Here is a 14,547-nt window from a genome sequence, read left to right as displayed (position 1 = left end):
AAGCCGCACCGCGGAAAAGAAGGGGGGACAGTGGTTTTAAGGACCTGACAGAACAGTCTCTTTGTGCTATGCATAGACCCTTCAAACAAAGATATATGCGGGAGATAATGCATTGTTGAGAACAACCCAGGAGGTAGACAAAGAACGATAAAGACTATTGTCTTGCTGCCCGCCGGTGAGTTCCATCTCCCTCGTCTCGAAGACAAAAATAACAACCCGATCCCAAGCCAGCCCTGCAGCTTCATGCACTTCCCTATGTCTAGAGGATAAAGTGCCAGTCCCTATTCCACCCAACTCATACTCGCAAGCCGTTGATCAACCTCGTAAGCAGCGGTGGCCAAATTACTGTTGACCTGCTGCCATTCCGTAACCACCACCCCAAGCCTCTCCCGAACCTCAGCGAATTTGCCGTGTATGAATTGGCGTCTGGTGTAGAGCCGAAGTTTACAATCCTCAGACATTCCGGGGGTCTCAAACGCCTCATCAGCCGCTTTGTTCATCGTCTCGGCAATGCATTGAACATGTCCCTGGTCCGATTATATCTCTCAAAACAGTTGGCTCGAACTTCCCTGTTCGCGACTGTCCGCCGGCGGCGTAGGTTCCTGTTTTGGAAGATGGCCCCCTTGGCGGAACCCAGGTGGGATGGGTATGTTTTTGTAGCTCTCGAAAATTTGCTTGAGTTCCTGGTTGAAGGAATCAAGGTCGTCGACAAGACCCATCAGAGAGCCCATTGCGTCCCAGGATTTCTGAATCCCCTGCTCCGCTCGGTTCTTCGCCTCCTCGATCGACTTAGGTGCCATGGTGGCGAGACTTTTGTGAGTGAGATATGCTATATGCCAATATCAGTTAGCAAGTAGAAATGGAAATTTTAGTGAAAACAATTTACCTTGGCTTGGATGATGTTGGGACGAAAATTTGTCGCGAGCGAGCGTTGTCCTCGTGTGAGCAGACGGTGGTTGAGTGTCTGTGCTCGCGAAAAATAAAAGTAAAATTTGGTTCGCAAGCGGCACCACAGAAAGGGCGCTAAACGGTCTGTGTTGACGGCGATGATTCGTCGCCATATATATTGATGAGTCGTCCGCCTGGCTGAGACCTGCTCAGCATTAACATGTGCTTCAAAATACATGGATGGGAGAGACAGTTCCCTGAGTATTATATTGCTAACGACAATCACTGTGAGGAGATACCTGTTCATCCTGCTCTTCCTGTGCTACTCCTTGTGCCCGTCAAAACCTTCCCAATATCGCCTTTTATATGCTGCAACACCCAGTGTTGCATCAGGGGGCCAACTTTGTCGTGCCTTTGCAGCTGTCTAACGCCCTTTACCCCTTGCCATCTGATCGTGGCCCGAAGGCTTCGTTCACCCCTGCAAATACGCAATGGCGACTTTGTTCTCGAGATCGATTTCATCGAGGGACTTGTACGTTTTCTGGAGAAATGCTAGATGCTTCAGGTCAGTCGGCAGCTCGGACTTTACCGCTTGCACCTTCATCTGCCTCTCCACTTTTGCCTTCTCAGACTCAAACCTGCTTGCCCATGTCCCACGTCCTTTCTCCTCCTTCCACAACAGATTATCAGCGGCCTTCACCCGTTCTTTCACTTGGCAAAGCTTCATTTTGACTATCCTCGCTAGTCTCACACAAGGTTCGTCGAAGTACTGTCGAAGGTTGATCATGGGTTGGCAAACAACCCTCCTCCCTGTCTTCTGTGCCCGCTCCACTGTGGGCCCTGACCCGATGGCCGCTTCTTGGACGGCAACTAGGTGGATGAATGTTGTTGTAACGCGGTTCTAGAGTTCATTATTCATTGGCATTCGCTCGAGTTGATGGCGTTCTCGTTTGGAGTCTGGATTCGGGAACGTTTCGAGCCCAGTGGCGGCGTACTGTTGAATATTCGAGCGAACAAACTCGAGCTGGTCGGAAAGAGCCTGTATGTTCATCGACCGACCATCTTTTATCCTGGGGGGTTTGAGCCACGTCATGCTTCTCCCAGCGAAGCTATTCGGGTTTATCGGCATCGCGAACTCGGGCTTTCAAGGACATCTGATGGACTCTGTCTGATTGAGAGAACAAGCAACATGCCCAAGCGGCATCTTTTTGCCGTTTTGAAAGCATAATAGAAATAGTTGCAGCCAAGACCGCCACGACAAATCGAAGTGGTTGCCAGTCAGCCAGCCGGAGGCTGCGGAAGGATGGGTTCGAGCAACAGCATGCGGCAAAAGCACTGAAATATTAACTTGCAAGGCGGGAGAGCTCATTGAATTTGTTGTCCTTTAAACATGGAGGAGCCGTGATCTCTGAGGTGGTGATAAACTGTGGCTTAATGATGATCAAGTTCAAGGTTGACCTACGAGGGCTGTTTGTTGGTACCTAGGTGAGCGTAATGACAAAGAAGGGGTGCTTAGCCGTTGTTCAGAAAACCTCGCCATCAACCAGAGTCAGGTGTTAAGTAAGGCAAGGTGTACCTAACTCCTCAGAGATCACGGCTCTTCTATGTTTAAAGGACAACAAATTCAATGAGCTCTCCCGCCTTGCAAGTTAATATTTCAGTGCTTTTGCGACTTTCGTAACTCGTCTCCAAAACCCCACAAGCATACCGGGTATCATTAAAGCATATACACCATGCAATGTATTGGCATAGGGACACAGCAGGATGCAGGTGGTTCGATACCTGGTAAGTATCAGGTAAAAGGATAAAATTATCGGATCGACTGAGGCCGCACAAGGGATCGGGCCGTCTTACATCGTAATGTTAAGACATAGCTATCACGAACTTTAGGCCACATTATGTTAAATATGGTTGAACTGAACCTCTTCAACCTCCGAGACGTATGAACCTCAGCCATAAATCACCTGATTCCACTCGTGTCGTATTAACTTCCGCTTCAACAGGTCAAGTCTACAAATACCTATCACTAATCTTTTGTAATGTAACAATACCAATCTGGCCAGCATTTTCATGACCGGCCCGTATTTCCCAAGCCCTATTCCAACCCTGCCGTTCAAGCCTTTTCAATACTTCCCCGCTCTGTCGACAAATCACAACATGTCGACCCACTACACTGCATTTGTTTGATCGACATTGCGTTTCTACTCAGATTATCTTCTCTTCTAGGACGGTTCAGCTTCAAACTCGACGCCACCAAACGATACTGTCTTGTTGGCACAACAGCCCAGAAGTGCATGTTCGGAGTTAGGTAGGAAGACAGATGATAGCTCAGAACATGCGGCGCGCCTCTTGGCTCGACTGCATGCGTCCGGTTTGGGCTCCTCTCATACATGTATCATTCAACCCCAGTTTTCTACCAGAGAACCGTCATGGAAAACAGAAGTATAGCTCAAGCAAGGTAGATGCCCACGGCAGGTAATCAATACCAAGAGACTAAAGACTGCCTAGATTAACAAACCACAACAGAGCCTTCTCCGTAGTTGCATTCTGCACTTTGCGGCTAACCGATGAACCAACCTGGGAAAAGACCTAGCTTCCCTGAAACTGGTCTGTTTTTTCGGCCGCCTTTTACGCACGCTCGAATCATGAGAAATTCCGTCATACTCAGGGCCGGCTTTTGACTGGCCAAATCGTACATATTGACCGTCGTACCACCGTCCGTCTAAGACCTCAGAAATAGCCATACCTCGATGCTGTTACACGGCAAGTCGCGATGAGAGAACAGCCAGCCACGTCCCCAAGACGCACAGGCCCAGGCGCGGTGTATCTGCAAGATTTGAGTCAATGGAGAGTGAGCCTTGAGGGAGGGGATCTATTGGGTTGAACTGGAATAGATCATGAAATTCAGAACCTGGGGAGATCGAAGCACAGGCCATCTCCCTGGTTTATAAGGACGTCGTTGTCGGCTCGGAAAACATGAAGTTGAGAATCATCAGACAACTCGAGGTCACAGCCATTCGGACTCAGCACATTTCCTAGCCTTGAAACACGACTTTCAACCAGCAAGGTCAGTTCTTTCCCTTTTCCCCCGGCTCTTACCATACTTCCCCTGACTGACCAACTTTCACCAGGATGTCCTACACCATCACAGTCCAGGTCTACCAGACCAAAACCAACGCCTTCTTCCACCTCGCCGAAAGCACCGTCTTCCGCAACGGCACCTGGGACGAGGTCAAAGGCGCCCAAGTCCTCACCATCGGCGCCAGCGGCACCTCAGGCTCGCTCCGCTTCGTGGCCGACACGGGCGAGAACTTCATCGTCACCCTTGGCGTGCACAACTACAAGCCGTGGGGCGACATCGTCACCAAGCTGGACCCTGCCAGCCAGACTGGTGTTGTCATCACGCCGGAGTACTACGAGACTGAGTGGGGCGGCACTCAGAAGAAGGAGCGTGTTGATGCGAGGTGGAAGACGCTGTCTTCGTATGAGGTCACGAGGGATGGGAGGAAGTATTCGTTTAATTACACGGTGACGAGCGGGAATAACCTCAAGGTTAATGTTGTTATTGGTTAGGGTGGACATGTGGTGGATGGTCCTGGGTGCCAACTTGGCAGGGGGTGAAAGTCAAGGCCAGGTCGAGGGTGATAGTGAGGTCTTGAGGTGTAGCTTTGTTATTGAATGACGAATGGCTTGTGCTTTCATACATGCTTCTCTGACCCGCTGCGCCTTTGTTTGAGGTTGTCATGAAAAATAGGCCTGCCCAGTTTATTCTCTCGCTATCCTACCTACATGCCAGTATCAACTCGAACCTGCGTATCCCAAATCACCTTCCTGGCTCCCTTCTGTTATCGTGGTTCAAGAACTTCCGCGCCCAAGTACTTTTCCGTATTTTTCTTTGTCCTTCTTCAGATCTTCCTCTCGCTTGCAGAGATCCTCCTTGTCTGACAGATCAAGTTTGCGTGGATCTCCCAGTACTCCCCTGATCCACTCTATCAACAATCCACAGGTAAGATCGAAATACCCCTGAATCGTGAGCATGATATTCACCAGATCCATGTCTCCTGACTTCATGGACTGCATCATAGTGCCCTTCCCATACACCTTGCGGGTCTCAGTTAGGTCCTGATAGTCCTGAAAAGCCCGGGTGTATACCGCTTTGGGATCGTCTATCGCCCTTCCTATATCGCAGTTGCAGGGGGCGTCGGGGTTGGCCGGTGCTGGTGAGTTCATGCGTCGTACCTCTACTTCGACGTGCCGACTGGTAGGAGGTCTGAAGTAGTATGTCGACGTTGTTGGTCTTGGATTCGTGGTTCGTCTTTGTGGGTCTAACCGTTCTCGAGCCCTGGGCCACGTCTTTGGGGATTTCATGATCAGCAGAGTTGAGCTGTCAATCTTTTGAGGATGATAGATAGGCGAGCAGGGAAGCTTATCTTGATGTTCATATGATTTTGGAAGCTGGAGTGCTCGTGTTGTGAATACCTAGTGGTGACAGTAAACTAGCGGCCTGCAAAGACTGGTAGTAGGTGTAATGGACAAGGTGAGTTGCATTTTCCATGTAGAGGAACGAGGTCTTACAGCCCTTAAACTTACGTAGAGGCTCAAGCCTTTGGCAGCTGGTCAAAACCAGAAGATAGTCATGTTCTCTTCACCATGGCAACATGGTACTGACTGGTGACCAAATATCTCACAAGATCATTCAGACGGTGTTTCGGTTTTGCTATCATGACCTCTTCAAGTATTAGGAGTATTAGTCACATCTAGGAAACATGTCACCCTTGTTTGGAAAGGTTTCACAATTAGTATTTTCATCTGTGTCAAGAGGATTAACTAGGTACCTACGTATGGCTATAGTAGGTACCTAGACTAGGTGAGTACCGGCATGAATGGATTTATCTCATCTCCAGATGGGATTCTTATACTGCGAAAGCTTTTTGGTCCTTCCGATGAGATACGCGGACTTGGTCATCCTTGCGCACCTCCCATCAAGCCTCCCGGTGATGAGAAACCATCATCATTGGGCCTACAAACTCTAATACTGATATCACCCCATACCATGCTGCGGGTTCGACTTGAAGTCCAAAGCACGGCTCGTTTTGCTACTCATAAAGAGACACAAAGATGCAGGCACTGAAGGCACAGTTGTCTCTCTTTTGGCCTACAAGCTGGTTTTTCTCCACAGGTACCGTAGTAGGGGTGGTTTCCCCCATCAACACTTGGGGTTAACTTTTACATCGATAGAATAACAAGTTTTGATAGTCCCTTTGGCGAGAAGGAGCCGCTCCTATGCCTCCTCGGCTATCTAGAGCAGCGAGAGGCATTTTCGTTTGATTGTGAACTGGCGATAATCTCTGTGTCTCTGGAGAGACAAGCACGTGTTTCCCAATAGTCACACAGCCACGAGGCACTCGGAAAAGCGAAGGGTTAAATGCGAGAAGGATCTAGATTGGAAATGCGAATGATATCTCCAGTGCCCGGATTCTCAAAATGCCTATCATGAACATCCTTGCGCAATTTTGCGATATTTATCTCCAGAGAGATTCGAGAACGCCGGCTTTCCCATGCCTAATGATGCCAGTGTTGGTACACCGACAGTCTAGAGATGGTTGGCTGGTGGCTATGCTGCATTGTATGCACGCATGCTGACTGGTGATGTCTTGGCTCTCCAGGCAGTGCAGGTGGCCTTGAGCTCCAAGGCAGCAGTCTTGAAGATATTTAGACTGCCATGAACCTCGCTTCAAAGAGACCATCAATCCCTTTGAGCTGACATCCTGAGTCGAAAAACAACCTCCGGCAGCAAAATGACCCAAATCGCCGAACTCGCCCCAATTCTCGAGGGCGTGTCCCTTCAACTCCCACCCAGCACACCACCCAACACTGAATATGGTCTGTCTCGTTCCCTTCACCTCCGTTCCTCACCCCTTCGCTAACCTTCAAGTTAAAGACTTCCGCCAAATCCTCACCACGACCCCAACCCACCGTGCCACATCGGCCCTTTTCCGTCGATACACCCTCCTCCTCTCCTACCTCCTCGCCTCCTTCCCCATCCCCTCCGAAAGCGAAGACAACATCCCCTCCCTCACCACCCTCTGCACCAAATCCCACCCCCACCACACAGCCGAACTCGAACTCCAGGTCATCCAAATCGAAAAGCGCTTCGACCAGCTGTCCACCCTCATCACAACCTCCATCTCCTTCATCAATGGCTCCACCACCACCACCCACGAAATCATCTGGTCCCCTCCCCCCCCTTGCAACAGCTTCCCCGACGCAGTAAAAAACTCGCTCCGCGCCCAACCAGTAGAGGTGTTCAACGCCCAGGGTGAAAAACTGCGAGTCATGATCGAGTTCATGAACGACCTTCAAGAGGGCGACTTCAAAGCGAGATATCTCAAGCTCTGGAAGGAGATTGACATTCTACAAGCCATCATCGAGGAGTTACTCACTGTCGGTGAAGGGACGATCGAAATCGCAAGAGGCGAGGTTGGTTTCGCGCCTGATGTTCTCTGCTGGGGGCTCACTGATACTGAGCCATCATTGGGACGGTGTGCAGCAGAAGAAAAAGGGAGGAGGTTAAAAAGGGAGGTTGCCGCTGGGATGAGCGAGGGGAGGAGGAATGATGAAATTGTGCGGGTTCACACTTTGTTTCCCGACAAGAAGGGGGAGAGGAGATACCATCGCTTCACGGGGTGGTTGGTTGATCAAAAGACTGTCATAACGGTAGGAGCGGCGGTGTATAACCACAAGGAGGGTTTTGCTCAGGCGGTGGAGATTGATGTACCCGGCTGGGAGAGGTACAGGGGCACGCACTGCGGTGTTCACTGGGCTTTCTTCATGGTGGGGGACAAGTCGTTCGATATGGGGGTTATCAGGCTTGATCGTGAGGTGGACGGCGAGGGACCTCTCAAGCATAGGAACCCGCCGCCTTATCGAGGGGAGAAGATTACTGTTACTGTGCGGGGGCTTCTTCCTGACCGGTCGGGTCACGAGAATGACGAAGTCCGGGAGGGGACTACGCAGGTTGTTTGTGACATGGAGGAGAACCAGCGGTTGATGGATCACAACGTGGCGGTTGCTCCATGTAGCAGCGGAAGTCCAGTGATGGATCAGGGAGGACATGTCATCGGCATGCACCAAGGCACTGGTTACAACCGAGACGACCAGCTCGTCAACAAAGCCTTGACGTTTGACCCGTCTTCCAATCGACCCGGGGCGTTCAAGGTTGCGATGGATTTTCTGGAGGATCCGTTGAGCTGTATGGACAAGGTTGCCAACCTGAGAGTGAAGCCGATGAGGACGGAGCAGATGCGGAACGGGCTCTGCCGTATCCAGTTTCGGGGGTGGACAAAGTGGTACAGGGGAGATATCTGATGGTGGTGGTGAACGGTGGCGACTTCGGGCCACACCATCCTTGCACTGGTAGGGGGGTTGCAGGATGAAACGGGTGATGGCAGTTCTGCTCAGTCAGTGCGGGGGAATCGGAGGATGTGACGACGGCTTGGTGTTGAGAGAGCTGAGATATCCGTAGATTCCAGTGCTCATGGGAGTCATCAATACAATACAGTCCTCCTTATTTCGACTCCTCCACCTGCTGTAAAAGAGAAGGCCACCGGAGCCGAGACACGGAGCCGGTGAGGCAGAGTGGGGCCACCGGGCTTGCCGAGCCAAGTGGGGCCGCTGTTTATCGGAGGTGGTGGTTCGACGGCCTCCACGTGGCTCGGATTGTAAAACAAGGGAGTGCGCGGTTTATTTCTCTCCCCCGGCAGGCCGCGGCAGGCCGGTGGGCCTTCGGATCGTGTCAAGCCTGCCACGATATCATGTGGAGATGTTACTAGGCGGTGTGGGGTACCCTGGAAGTCGCACTCGTGCCCCAGACGCGCATGGCGGGCTGGCCATAGGAATATATCTATTTTATTTGTTTGTTTTTTTTCCCTGCAGCGTGCATGTCGTTCATGTGCATGTTGTTTATTCTTGAAAAAGATACTTGCATGACGGAGTTGTCAATCGGTGAAACGGGATTGGAGTTGAGGGAGACACTGCAGGAAAAAAAAAAAAGGGGCACTTGACAACGCTATGGCCGCGGGGCTAGCGCAGAAGGAGAAGTAGGAAGCTTGGGGCTCCAACGTTGTCAGGTTGCATGGACTGGATGCAGCGCGACGCAGGAGAAAGACGCGCTTTGGATTGTGGTTGGACGAGCTCTTTCTGAAACAATTCATCAGTCGAGGACATTCTCGGGATGCCGCTGTCGCTGTCCTTGTCGCTGTTCAAAGGATGACGGTGCAACGGAAGCAGCCGAAGAATGAAAGAAACAAGAGACGAGGTCGCAATCTCTCCACTGATTTACACGGCCGTCCGTCTGCCGAATGGCCGCTACCTAATTTAATCCTGGCAAAGCAAAACAATTACAATCTCAAGAGCAGCCCGAGAGGCACACACGGCACAGTTCCCCTAAACGGGACACACAGACGCACACTCTTTACGCGCTTCTGAACATCTCTAATTTGTGCGCGCTGCTTGTCGAGTGCTTGTTGATTGGCTTGGCCGTGGATGGCGTGAAAGGGGCGTCTTTGTGTCACCCGCCTGTTTCTCCTCGACAGGTACTCCGTACAACATGTACCAAGATTACGATCCAACCGACACGGCTCGCCGAGAAGGCGGCAGACGCAAGCCCGAACTGACTATCGACACGTCGCCGTCCCCCCCGAGAATCAAAAGACAGCGAGACCCCCCACAGACACCGCCTGCCCGCGAAACACCCACACCTTCTCAAGACGAGAGCGCCTCATCTGCTGGGGGCCGGGCGCTTAGGTTGCTCAAAGGCACGGGTAGAGACACGGCCGACATTGAGACCTTTCTTGAGAGTCTCACGCCCGTCGACATCCCCTACGAAATGACACTGCCGAACCAGGACCAGCAACATCACCAGCCCGAACTGCCATCATCGTCTCGCTCCAAGAAGCAGCCCGACCCCCGCGACTCCCACGACCTCTCGCTGCCGGCCCGCCAGGTAACACGGGACTCGCTCGTGGCCAACATGCTCCTGTCGCTCGACCAAATGTCCATGGGCCAGATTGGAGGAGGTGTTGGTGGTACCACGTCATTTGGCGGGTCGAGGCCAGGGTATGACGATCCCCTCTTTTCCTCGTTTGGAGACGACAACAGCCGAACAATGACCTTCAACTCGAGGACCGGCCGCACCGGCCACGGCTACTCGTACAGCTCTGACCTCGAAGGGGCAGACGACGCCAGCAGGATGTCATCGCGCGGCCGCCGCAGCAACAGCAGCTCGGGCTTCCAGTCCAACCTCGGCCGGATCAACAGCATGCGCGAGACGGGGACACCGGGGGCAATCCATTCCAGAGGCGGCAAGGGGAGCAAGAGCAGCAGCGCAAACAGCATCGATCAGGGTTACGCACAGGTTCTGGGCAGCCAGCGATGGGCCAGGGGGTTTGGGAGATCATCGAGCTTTGATGGGGCGGCAGAAGCAGCAGCACCACGGCCAGCACCAGGCCCCTGGCACATTGAGTTTTCCAACACTTTTTTCAACAAGAACAACGATGAGTACGACGCCGCGCCGATGCCAACGGTCCCAGCCGGCCCGCGTAGACTAACCACAGTGCCGTCGTTGCCCGTCATGCCGCCGCCCGAACCCAAGAGTACCGAGCCGAAGGCCCAATCCAGAGGGTCGAGTGTCGAACGTCGACGAAGCATCCGCTCGTCCAAGAGCGCCACCATCACCAGAAAGCCAGACCCAATGTACACCACGGTGCGCGATGCACCGCCTGTCCCTGCTTTGGACATCGACTCAGCTCCTGCTCCACACATTGGTTACGAAAAATCAAAAGAGGCGGGTCTTGTCCCGCCACAGGCCACCATGCAGCCAAAAGAAAAGCAAGGCTTCTTCAGGAGGATGTTTGGATCTACCAAGACAGCATTGACACCGAGCATCTCTACGCCACCAGTAACACCGGCCGCCTCCTCGCTCGGACTGCAGCCGAAATCATCCGCACCACCGTCACGCGAATCACATCATTCCACCACACATACGCTACAGAAAAAGACGTCGTCGTTCTTTCGGCGACGGAAACAGTCTATCACAGATGCTGAGCCACCACCGGTCCCCATCGTACCAGTGGCACCGGTGGCCCACAATGTCCCGGCGGTCAAGCTCCCTATGGATCAGCTACAGGTGTTCCCAGGGATAGGAAAGGCAGAGCCCAGCCCAATCACCAGCTTACGGCGGGCCATGGACCCGTTCCTTGCTGGCAGCCCCACGTCGACCGCTGCCCAGACCCCTGTGGACGAGCCAATGCCTTCGATTGAGGCCCCAGAATCTCCTGTTCAGGCCAAGACTCCCGCGCCACTGGAAGAGGAGAACCGCGGTAGGAACCGCGGCTTTTCACCGGACTATGACCCGAGTCCAAAAGCTGTTATACGCAAAGTCGACCCCGAACCCAGTGATCCCAACAACACTGCCACCACACCAAACCGGCCCCCTGCTACGCCTCTGGCCTCGCCGCCCAAGTCTTTTCTACGCGAAGACAGTGATGACGAGGACAGCCCGGTACGGCATCGCAAGGCTCCTCAGTCTGAAACCAGGACCCTCAAGCCTGGGGCGGAAGATGACAGGAACCGGTCACCGTCACCAACGGTATCCAAGTCCAAGAGCGTTCCAAACCTTAACATGGCCAGGAAAGACTTGAGACTTTCGATCCGACACAATACCGACAACCCGCCCACTCACCGTGACAGTTCCAACACGCTCGGCCTGCCACTTGAAAAGCCAAGTGTGCCCAGCTTCAAGATCGAAAGCGCCGAGCCGAGTCCCAAGGGTGAATCCATTCCTCACTCAGCCAAGTCCATTGATGAACCAAACGAGTTTGTGGTGGGAGATCCGACGGAAGATGACCGTCAAAAGGCACAGAAGATTTATGATGGCAGTGAGGAGTTCATCCAAAAGGACCGGGCGGCGGCTTACATGGGTGAAGAAGGCCCTGTTCGCCAGAGAGTGCTACGTGCTTACATGGATCTCTTCGACTTTGAGAACCAGAGCATTGTGAGCGGCTTGCGCTTGGTGTGCAACCGCCTGCTGCTGAGGGCTGAAACACAGCAAGTGGACAGGATCTTGGTAGCCTTTACCAAGAGGTGGTGCGACTGCAACCCAAATCATGGTTTCAAAATACCAGGTAAATTTTGTGTCTCTGTTTCTCCCAAGGGTCTCGCTGACCCTATCACAGATGTTATTCACACTATTTGCTACTCAATCATTCTTCTCAACACGGATCTTCATATTGCCGATATTGAGCACAGAATGAGCAAGCCCCAGTTCGTCAAGAACACCATGACCACCATCAGACAGGCCCTTCAAGAGTCGGCGCCTGAGGCGTTCAACAAGCGTGCGAGCATCCTCCCGGGCAAGGGGCCCCAGTGGGAGGCGGAAGGTCGCACGTCGGAGGACCAAAACCCGAGATATAGCAGCTTCCGGGCTTCGTTCAAGCCACCACCACGTCCCGGTTCGGCGCTTGGGACGTTTGCGGATTCGGCTGACGGATGTGGCCCTCTTGTCAAGGCGCCATTTGACGGGCCGCTGAAGGCATGGGAGCAACAAGTGGAAATTGTCTTGAAGGAGACATATTCTTCGATCCGCGATGACCGTTTGCCGTTGTTCGGCGCCGATGCCTCGAGCCCCATCGTCCAGACCCCAAACAGCTTGTCCGTCATGAGCATGCTCAAGCGGTCACCCAGTGTGCTTAGCAAAGCGCCATCAGAGGGTGTTGCTTCCACCCGGGGCCGCATTCAGGACACAATGAAGCCCAACTCGAGGTGGAACTCCAAGAGCAGATCAAGACCACGAGGCTTTGGCAACGGCTTCTCGTCAAGTAGGACTAGCTTTGACGATGGAACGTCTGTCTGGAGCCCTACCGATTCCTCAGCGACTTGGAGTAAGGTGTCGCTGGGTAGGACCCACACCTCCATGTCGATGGACTCGTTCGGCTCGGCGTATCCCCGTGGCGACTACCAGCAGTCGATTGGATTTGCCAGCGCTCTGAGCCAGGCGATTATCCGGGAGGACAATGCCGACGACGACGGGGAGGTTCATCCTGATGAGTTGTTGGATGATGAGTCTCTTGAGCTTGCCGGTCCTCCATGGATCAAGGAAGGAATTGTGAGCCACAAGCACTTCAAGGATGGGAACAATAAGAAGCCCAAGAACCACAATTGGACCGAAGTGTTTGCGGTCATCCAAAAGGGGCAGCTGAGCCTCTTCTCCTTTTCGCCGAACAAGTCGATGAGACAGAAGAACAGACGGGGTCCTGGCGGGACTCTTCCCAAGGGTGCCGTGGTGGGTGGGGGCAACTGGCAAGACCATGCTACCAACCTGGGTACTTTCTCGCTCAGGCATACTCTCGCCACTGCTTTCCCTCCTGGGGGGTACAGCCATTCCCGCAGGCACGTCTGGATCCTGAACCTGCCCACCGGCGCCGTTCACTTCTTCCACGTCGGCACACCCGAGATCAGCGCCGAGTTCGTCAGCACGGCCAACTACTGGAGCGCCCGACTCAGCACAGTACCACTGATTGGTGGTATCTCCAACATCGAGTACGGCTGGAGCGACGCGGTTATCAACAACGCGCTCGTAGCCGCCATTAACGAAAGCACAACCAACCTCCCCAACCGCCCCCCAACATCCGGCAGCAGCGCCCGAGGCCACTCCCGCTCCGGCAGCGCGGCCGCTGCCAACACCGGCACAGGGATAGTACCCACCCTCACCCGCTCCTCCATGCAATCCGGCCGCTCCATCCGCTCTTCGTCCTTTGACTTTGGCGGCTCTCTCAACCGCCCTGGCTCGGGCTCCTCGGGCGTCCTCGGCAACCACGCCGGCCTGGTCGGCTCCCTTCCTATGCGTCACTCGGCCAAGCTGCCCGGTGATCGCATCCACATTGCCGACTGGACACCACCGCAGCAGTCCACCCGCCCCAGCAACCTGTCCGAGAAGGACCAGCTGGGGTATCTGCAGGGGTACATCAAGAGTATCGAGGCGGAACTGCAGAGCCACAACGCGCTTAGGAGCCCGATGCTGCTTGCGTTCACCCCGAGGAGCACGAACGCGGTGAGGGCCATGGCGAATTGGGAGAGGAAGAGCGAGTATTTGCTGCATGAGATTGTCAAGTTTAGGACGTATGCCGAGAATTTGGAGATGGCGACGGTGAGGAGGGGGGAGATTTACAAGGAGAGGGATATTGCGAAGCGGGCGGCGAGGGGTGAGGAGGTTGATTTGGACGGGGATGGGGAGGAGGAGAAGAAGAAAGAGGAGGGGGTTGAGGTGGCTGTGTAATGTTGGGGAAGACGGGGAAAGAATAGAGGGAGAGGTGGGGATGAGGGTATACGTTAGCGGAATATTCTGTTTTGACTCTGATGCGAGCAAGCATTGTTGGTGGGTTGGGCCATGGCATAAGCGGATTTCATTTATTTATTTTTCGGGTGGAAAGGTTGAAAGGTTAAAGGGTTTCAGTTTATCACGATCTGTGTACTTGTAATCATTTTCTTGCGAAGGTACTAAACCGTGGTTGAGTACGGTTGAGAAGGCGGTTTTATACCCATTTTGAGTCGGGAGCATTGCTGAGTTCAGGAGGAATATTATTTATGGTTTATCAGGCTGTC

General features: G+C 53.4%; 4 protein-coding genes across 4 annotated transcripts; 3 read left to right on the top strand and 1 right to left on the bottom strand.

Annotated features, from left to right (window-relative positions):
• Positions 1–545: 545 nt before the first annotated feature.
• Positions 546–1,061, bottom strand: QC763_0086820 (uncharacterized protein; the record flags this gene model as incomplete). Its single annotated transcript, XM_062906197.1, has 2 exons — positions 546–829; positions 887–1,061. The coding sequence occupies 2 exons, from the start codon at positions 1,059–1,061 to the stop codon at positions 546–548; spliced, it is 459 nt and encodes a 152-aa protein (XP_062764483.1).
• Positions 1,062–2,863: 1,802 nt separating this feature from the next.
• QC763_506250 (uncharacterized protein) lies at positions 2,864–4,590 on the top strand. The gene is made up of 4 exons (XM_062913214.1): positions 2,864–3,196; positions 3,298–3,346; positions 3,415–3,955; positions 4,021–4,590. The coding sequence occupies exon 4, from the start codon at positions 4,021–4,023 to the stop codon at positions 4,459–4,461; it is 441 nt and encodes a 146-aa protein (XP_062764482.1). The 5' UTR covers positions 2,864–3,196; positions 3,298–3,346; positions 3,415–3,955; the 3' UTR covers positions 4,462–4,590.
• A 1,847-nt stretch (positions 4,591–6,437) lies between these two features.
• On the top strand, positions 6,438–8,454 carry QC763_506240 (uncharacterized protein). The gene is made up of 2 exons (XM_062913213.1): positions 6,438–6,771; positions 6,830–8,454. Exons 1-2 carry the CDS (start codon positions 6,687–6,689, stop codon positions 8,254–8,256), a joined length of 1,512 nt encoding a protein of 503 aa, XP_062764481.1. The 5' UTR covers positions 6,438–6,686; the 3' UTR covers positions 8,257–8,454.
• A 613-nt stretch (positions 8,455–9,067) lies between these two features.
• On the top strand, positions 9,068–14,221 carry QC763_506230 (uncharacterized protein; the record flags this gene model as incomplete). Its single annotated transcript, XM_062913212.1, has 2 exons — positions 9,068–12,071; positions 12,123–14,221. Exons 1-2 carry the CDS (start codon positions 9,497–9,499, stop codon positions 14,219–14,221), a joined length of 4,674 nt encoding a protein of 1,557 aa, XP_062764480.1. The 5' UTR covers positions 9,068–9,496.
• Between the last annotated feature and the right edge of the window lie 326 nt (positions 14,222–14,547).

The sequence above is a fragment of the Podospora pseudopauciseta genome, assembly GCF_035222475.1.
Source record: "Podospora pseudopauciseta strain CBS 411.78 chromosome 5 map unlocalized CBS411.78m_5.2, whole genome shotgun sequence".
Taxonomy (NCBI): domain Eukaryota; kingdom Fungi; phylum Ascomycota; class Sordariomycetes; order Sordariales; family Podosporaceae; genus Podospora; species Podospora pseudopauciseta.
Note: the sequence above shows the minus strand (reverse complement) of the source record. Positions and strands in the feature narration are given on the sequence as shown.

Bases quoted from the DNA above. Each gene is read 5' to 3' on its own strand.
- QC763_506250 (XM_062913214.1), top strand. From the start codon at position 4,021: ATGTCCTACACCATCACAGTCCAGGTCTACCAGACCAAAACCAACGCC.
- QC763_506240 (XM_062913213.1), top strand. From the start codon at position 6,687: ATGACCCAAATCGCCGAACTCGCCCCAATTCTCGAGGGCGTGTCCCTT. The intron at 6,772-6,829 runs GTCTGTCTCGTT...TTCAAGTTAAAG, and splicing joins ACCACCCAACACTGAATATG to ACTTCCGCCAAATCCTCACC.